General features: G+C 45.7%; 1 protein-coding gene across 1 annotated transcript; it reads right to left on the bottom strand.

Annotated features, from left to right (window-relative positions):
- Positions 1-14: 14 nt before the first annotated feature.
- On the bottom strand, positions 15-7,386 carry DFFB (DNA fragmentation factor subunit beta). Its single transcript, XM_035894914.1, has 5 exons — positions 7,322-7,386; positions 6,390-6,469; positions 6,047-6,217; positions 5,715-5,815; positions 15-323 (listed from the first exon to the last, which is right to left on the bottom strand). The coding sequence occupies exons 2-5, from the start codon at positions 6,432-6,434 to the stop codon at positions 302-304; spliced, it is 339 nt and encodes a 112-aa protein (XP_035750807.1). The 5' UTR covers positions 6,435-6,469; positions 7,322-7,386; the 3' UTR covers positions 15-301.
- Between the last annotated feature and the right edge of the window lie 6 nt (positions 7,387-7,392).

Genomic DNA, 7,392 nt, shown 5'->3' with positions numbered 1-7,392 from the left:
GGGGCGAGGGCCGCGGGGCGGGCGGTGACGGGGTGGAGGGTGCAGCCAAGTGTTAATAGCTGCGAACTGAGCATCACCGCGAGGGAATTCCAGTGAATTCTAAGCCTTCCCTACCTTCCCGCCGCTTTCTTAGATGCTTATGTGCAAAACCACAGCGCAGGGGCATTTCTGTGTGCTCCAGGGCCAGCTTTCAGACTCGCTCACGTTCGAAGGCCGGTGGCGGGCTGTCAGCCGGAGCGCTGTGCCGCTAGCAAGCGGCGGGACGCTTTGCTGTACCGGGTGGCAAGTCTGCTCTGCTACCTTAACTGCCACCTACAGCATCCCTATGAAAATAGGAAAATGGTGATTAGCCACGTACAGTGCTAGTTTATGCTTTGAGAAGAAGCTTTCTACTGGTGGTGGACCGCGCGTTGTGATTTAACGTACGCTCTCTGCTCCTCTTCTTTTCACGTGCACTTTCTATTAATTATTTTTCTTAGCGATGCAGCTCTGGATCAAGATGCCACTCGCTTGATGGAGCCCTTTGGTTCCACATCCAGCCTTGCAACTAAAGCGATACGTTGATTTTATTTTTACTTCAAGTAAGCTTTAGGATCTTACTTTTTTTTCCTAACAGTATTCTTCACGCAAAGCGGCTGACAGACGACCCTCAAAGAGGCTAAAATGTGAAAATCACAGTCTGGTAAAATCAGAACTCGAAGGACTTACATGTGGAGGTGAAAACCTTGCTGCACTGGGGGAAACACCTGAAACATCTGATGGGGATCGGTGTGCAGAAGATCCAGGAGACCACAATATAATTCAACAGAAAAAAGGTGAAAGCATTCCAGAGACTAGTGAAGACAAACAGGAAAAGGAACATAATGTTTCTCTCAAGCCGCATGCAGTGAAACCGAGCAGTGCTCCATCACAAATGGACAGTGCTGAAAATCTGCACAATCATGCCTGCAGCGAAGAGGAGAGCAGCTGCGAGAGTGTACTTTCAGATGGGTCTGGCTTGGAGGATGGGGATCTCCCGAAGAAGCCGATGCAACCAGACAGCAGCGCTTTCCTCGATGAAGACAGCAACCAGCCAATGCCAGTGGACCGGTTCTTTGGAGATGTTGAGTTTATCCAGGTGAGATGATGACAGTCTGTTCACTCTACAGATTCACTTCTGTTCCACTTCAGTCTCGCATCTTAAACAAAAGCGGGCTAGCCTCAAAATTGCAAGCTTGACTGATATTTGTAGACATCTGGAGTCATATCCCCACCCCCTACATAGAATTAATTTGTCTCAGAGATGAAGTTAATTGCCAAGACACGTTAATTTCAGATGTGAAATCTTTCTTGTTTAGATTTTATTATTCCAATTCCCTCAGATAGGTATTTTTACTCATAAAGGCACAGTATTATTCTGGCAAAATAGTTTTTCACTGGTCGTTGGTTCTTCATCGTGATTATTGTAATTCTTTGGAACGGAAGCTGATTTCTGGTGACCTTTTGGATCAGGGGCCAGAGCTTTAAATTCGAATCACAGGTCTGCCTTTAACATTGTGTAACTTTGGGCAAGTGATGCCTCCTCCTTTCAGGTGTTTCATGAGGATCGGTAGTTAGGAGTCACGGCTGGTATTTTGTGGGAGTGGCAAGGGTCTGTTTGTGGGTCACTTCACCCTCTTTGAATCCTTCTCGAGCCTGCAGAAGGAATGCCAGCCCTCCCTGTGACCGTGAGCCGTGACTGGTTCAGGCAAGCTTTAGCTATGGGTTTATGCCACTGCTTCCAAGCGAAGAGGTGTGTGTTGGTGTGTCATGTATCAGATGTGGAAGTATGCGAACTGTGGGAGAGGCAGGAGGCCTGCCATTTGCTGCAACAGACTTTCCTTAATGATTTTGTCTTTTTCGTAAAGGATCTCCCTGCAGCTGCGCTCCCAAGCACAACGATGAGCAGGCGAGAATTCAGAAAGCTACATTTCATTGCAAAGGAAGACGAGGAGGAGGAGGAGGAGGAGGAAGAGGATGTTGTCTAACAACAAACTGTAAACAAACAAAACCTTTTTTCTTTTTCTTTGCAACCACATAATGATGGCTGGCTATGTCACTAACATAAGGTGTCTGTGTTTGCCTTTTCTCAGAGAGAGAACTGGTAAGAGCTTGTTTTTCTGGAATTGGCAGATACAGCATTCTCCCACGGTTATCTGGGGCAAAGATTGTCTGAATTTTCAGTGATTTGGAAATAAATTGTAATTTATCATTTCACCACTAGTATTTAGGAAAAAAACCCAGGGAAAATAGAAGTTCTTAATGCTTTTTCCTAAATTGGAGCCCGTATCTAGGGTGAATATCTGGTCTTGCTCCTTTTTTAAAAACAGCCAAGAAAACCATATTAGAACAAAGTCCTTTTTCTTTTAATTCTTCAATGTCTGCCATTGTGGCACCCACCCTGTTAGTAATGCAGCCAGTTGACTAGCCAGCACAAAGAGGGACACCGGCCTCCGTTGTGTATGTTGTGATGCATTGTTTGCATCTAAACCAGAACCAACTAAACCTCCAAAATGCAGTGCTGCTGGCAAAACTAAACGCATGGATGCCCATGTGAGTTCAGTGGTGTTAATCTCTGGAAGTTAAGTACGTTTTTATCGCATGTCGGTTCTCTGAACAACCACCATGTGAAGCTGACGGCTTCCCTCTTCCACCAGAGCAGCCGCAAGCATTGCCTGTTTTCATAGCTGTGTGATGCAGCTTGTGCAGTATTTTCAATTAACTTCCAGTGGTTATGAATAGGGATTTTGTAAACAAAGATACCGGTGGTGGTAACAGAGGAATGAAACCTTTCAGCATCAGGCTCGGTAGATGAGTGAGTATCAGTTGCTAAGGATATGGGTCAGTCCACCAAACTTGTTATTTCGGCCTGCATTTTTAGAAAATAATGAGCAACCTCCGATGATTTCAGGAGCTGTTTATGATAATGCTTCTTTGAAAGTGTGATTATGCAATAAGCTTCCAGATCTTTATTGTTATAAATAGTTTCTTCTACATTTCTAAAAATATAGAGAAAATGTATCAGCAGATGGTTTAAATAAATATTAATTTCTACAGCTATAGCCTGTTAAACATTCAAAAGTTGTAAGCCAAACAAATTGCATATGCATGACATGTTAATTTATTCACATTTCCACTCCAGCTGATGCATTGTTTCTGTCAACGATATTTCTTGGCTCCTTTTCACTCTAATTCTGTAACACAGAAAACCTAATTTTTTAATAGCATATTCATGGTTTTCAGCACAACTCCATCTTGAAGCAGCTCTCCCAGCTTTTCTTAAATGCCGTATCTGCTACCGTCTCTTTCTAGCAAATGTCTTCTCACACACACGCTCGCTTTCATTTCAGCACTGTGCAAAACAGCGATTTTCAGTTTGTAGGAAGCGTGCTGTACAGATTACGTTTGTCATCGGGATCTTAGCTGTGATGCCTTCCCCGATGTCAAAACAGCATCATGTGCATTTCCATCTCGGTCACCGATGACGTACGTTCAGTAAGGCTGGAAGGATCAATTCAATGCATCGGTACTAGAAATCCTCTATTTAAAATGCACCTATTTTTCATCTTGAAATGTTTGGGACGGGGATTGAGTTTGCTGTTCAAAGTAAATCAATACTTTCTGTAGCAAAGCTCCCGCGTTTCCAAGACCTAGTAAGTTATGGCTCACACAGCCATGTGTGGACTAGCCGGATTTGCCCAGGTAGGAAAGAGGACCAACGATGTGGGGGAGAACAGAGCTCTTCCCTAGAGCTGAGCGATGTTGTATACGTAGCAGTAAGTGGCTAGCGCTCCACTGTTTCCCTGCGCCCGGTCTTTCTAGCCTGTGCTGGCCATGCTATATTACACCCGATTAACCACTCCTGCCCCTCTGCCTCCACGTACACACACAGAAAGATGGTGGTAACTTTTTTTTTTTTTATTTAAAAAAAATCAGTTCAGTAAGGCAGGCTGGAAGTATCAATTCAATGCATTGGTACTAGAAATTCTCTTATTTAAAACGCACCTACATTTCATATTGAAATGTTTGGGAGGGGGATTGAGTTTGTTACTTACATTTTTTCATTTTAAAAAAAAATTCACATTGTTTACACTGACAGTCCCTAAAAGTTCAGTTGCTCTCTGCTGATATTTGAAAAAAAAAAAAAAACCAAAACAAAAAACCAAGTAAAAATAGATCTCTCTGTATTTTGTTACCTGAGGTAGGGAGTGTTTTACAGAAGCAACGTTCTCTAAAGCAGCAGGTAAGCATGATTATTGCGCAGTGATGTTGCTTGTATTGCTTCAAGCAAACTCGGGCTAAAGAGGCAGAAACTGTCTGAAAGGAGAGGGCAATCGATGGGAAAGCTGACAAAGAACAAAGGTGGTAAAAGCGGAGATAGGCCGTGTCCCTGCTCTTCCCTCTAGGAGACACATGGCTAAAGCGGCAGCAAATGGAGCGGTCACAGATGAGCGCTGGTGTTTTGGTACAGAAGAGCCAGCGGCTGTCAGGGCATCGCCCTTTGGCGTACCTGAAATACAGTGGTTGTCTCCCTGGAACAGGCACAGAGCAAAATAATTACCCTAAGGTATTCCGTGTTTGGCTTAATGTTCAGAGAAACATGAATCTACCAGTCCCCTCGGGTTAGTTTTTATGAGAAGTTTTGTCCGAGTTTCCTTTCTGAGTACTGTGACTTTTGGGCCAGCACAAAAGAGACTGTAGGACATAATCAGTGTCGGCCTCTGACTCCCAGCTGGACTTGATTGCACAGAACACTTAGTGCAGTCTAAGGCAGGCGTGTAGTAAGTGAGAAGGCGGGAGAGTAGGATTAGGCACCACCTGAATGAATTCCTTGTGAGACTGCAGTTGGATTACTTAGCAAGTCTCTTTTGCCAGGGACTCGCAAATAAATTTTTGTTTAAGGAACTAGAGCTACTTAAGAATGATACCGCGTGACAAGATTTGGAAAAAAAGAAGTCACTTCCAGAGATAGCACTATGAAATCTCGTGGTTTTGCTTCCGTTTCCTGTAAATTTTAGTTTTGTCACAGCTGAGATTATGATTGGTTTTCTTATGGCAAGCGATATGTACAAGTTTTAAATTGTCCACGGTAAACAGCAGCTGATAGAAGTATTCCCAGTTCACTTCTCTTCCATCTCGTGTTTTGACAGCTTCTGCCAGTTCTGGGATAACAGCACGTTTCTTCTCTATTCTTCAGTACACAAAAGAGAAAACAATATTGCCATCAAAAGTTTTTTCATAATAATCAAGTCTCCATCGTCCCTTGAGAGCCAGGTGGAATCTGAATTCTTTCACCCCAACTAGGTTCATGACTTTTTTTTTTCCTGAGGAAATTAGTTTAGCAAATCCTGTTTGCTTCACAAGTGCACAGTGCCTGAGAACGGGTCTGAGGGCGTTTGCCAGAGAGGAGTCCTCACAAAGGGTAACGTGGTGAGGAGGGGCATGTTGCCATACAAAGGAAATCTGAACAGAAGCAAAGCAGCTGCCGAGAGGCGGCATTATAATCTGTCTTCAGGATTTTGTTACCAGAAACAGCTGCAGCACCCAAGCATCTTCCATCACAATGCCCTGCTCGTAGCGGAGTGAACGGCACAGTGGGGGGGGAAGGATGAGGTAAAGACTCCATGGCTACACCTCTCCTGCCTGACCTGAAGGGCGTGGAACAGGTAAGTTGGGATTAATAACTTGGTACGTACATGTGATCGAGATTCCAGGTACTGAAGACGATTCTGCTCTCCCTGTTGCTGTAGGGGTTGATAGAATGCTTGCACGCGCAGTCACCTCTGTCGAAAGGTCCCTGTAAAACAAGACGGCTGCAATGGCAGGCGTGCCGCTCGCCACCCCAGCGCGGTCCTTTCCCTTGCTGGAACCAACCACAGATCACGCACGCGAGGACAGCAGCACCCCGCCAAACCTGATGCTGCACTACGCAAGCATCCAAGTAGCTGTTCCCTCCCTCTGATGTCGTCGTGACTCACGCTGCTGCTTGCCAGAACCGAGGCTCTGCTTCGGAAAGGGCTGAACTTACCTGGCAGGAGAACCAGCCCTCCGCAGTGCACAGGCGGACTGCCGCCTCCTCTCTTCTGTCAAAGTAGCACCCGTTGTATTTCACAGATTTCAGTTTATCTGCCATCAGGTCGACTGTCCTCTTATACGCATCTCTGGCTGTAGGGTGAACATTTGAAATAAAACCACTAACCTGGGGGGGGCAGGAAACAAAACAAAACAATCATTCTGTGGTGCCTATAGCAACCTGCGGCTCTTTTCTACGATCAATACCTTGCACCGTAAAAGCGTTTTATGTATATATGTGGTCACAGAATTATTGCAGCAGAAGCCTGAAAATAAGTTACTTCAACAGAAACTTTTACCTCTTTCATGTAGCCTCGTATTCTGCTTTCACAGCTGTATCGCATGTAGCTTGATTTGTTCTTAAAACGAGACTCTAGACCTAAAGGGAGTTAGACTGTGTTGTAACGTAGTGCTTTTAGTGCTGTGCTTCTGCCTAGCTGGGTGTTTATCCCTTCTTTTCACAAACTCGCTGTGCACAGGCATTTTTTTTCTTTCCTGTTTTTATTTTACTGGTTCAAGACCACCCTGCTCTTGGCACTCAAAAGGACCATGCAGAGCGCCTGCTGCGAGAGCAGTAGCTGATACTACAGTTGTTAAAGGTTTCTCGTTAATGTGCACGCAAAGAACGCTTAAGAAATTGTGAAAAGAAAACGGAATTGTTCAGGAAGAACTGCAGCAGTGGTGCCCAGTGACAGAACAAGGGGCCATGGGCACAACCTGAGACATAAGAGGTTCCAGTTGAACGGGAGGAAGAACTTGTTGACTGTGAGGGTGCCCGAGCCCTGGCCCAGGCTGCCCAGGGGGGCTGTGGAGTCTCCTTCTCTGGAGATCTTCAAAGCCCCCCTGGATGAAGTCCTGTGCCCCCTGCTCTGGGTGAGCCTGCTTGGGCAGGGGGGTGGCACTGGGTGAGCTCCCGAGGGCCCTTCCAACCCCTGCCATGCTGGGATTCTGTGAATGACTTGGGAACGGGAGAGGGATCTTGCAAAGAAAGTATAAAGAAAACATAAAGAAAAGTTAGCTGGCCGACAGATGCAAGTTACCAACATGCCACTAGCAAACTGTTAAAAGATTGTAAATGCAGAACGATGCTGATGGGGAAAAACGTATTCTGGAGCAATCTTGGATCACAGCAGCCGGAGGGACTCCCCAATTTTTAAGCTGCTTTAAGAGCAGTAAAGCTGGCCGAAGTGACTCCCGAGCAGGGGGAGCCGCCCGGGGGCCCCGCGCCTACCTTCGAACCACTTCTCGTCGTCCCCCTTCTCCTCGGCCGGGATGTTTCCGTTCAGGTTGTGGACGAGATCC

This window comes from Egretta garzetta, unplaced genomic scaffold (assembly GCF_000687185.1).
Source record: "Egretta garzetta isolate BGI_Z169 unplaced genomic scaffold, ASM68718v1 scaffold535, whole genome shotgun sequence".
In the NCBI taxonomy this organism is placed as follows: domain Eukaryota; kingdom Metazoa; phylum Chordata; class Aves; order Pelecaniformes; family Ardeidae; genus Egretta; species Egretta garzetta.
The sequence above is the reverse complement of the archived record's forward strand: the minus strand, read 5'-3'. Positions and strand labels throughout refer to the sequence as shown.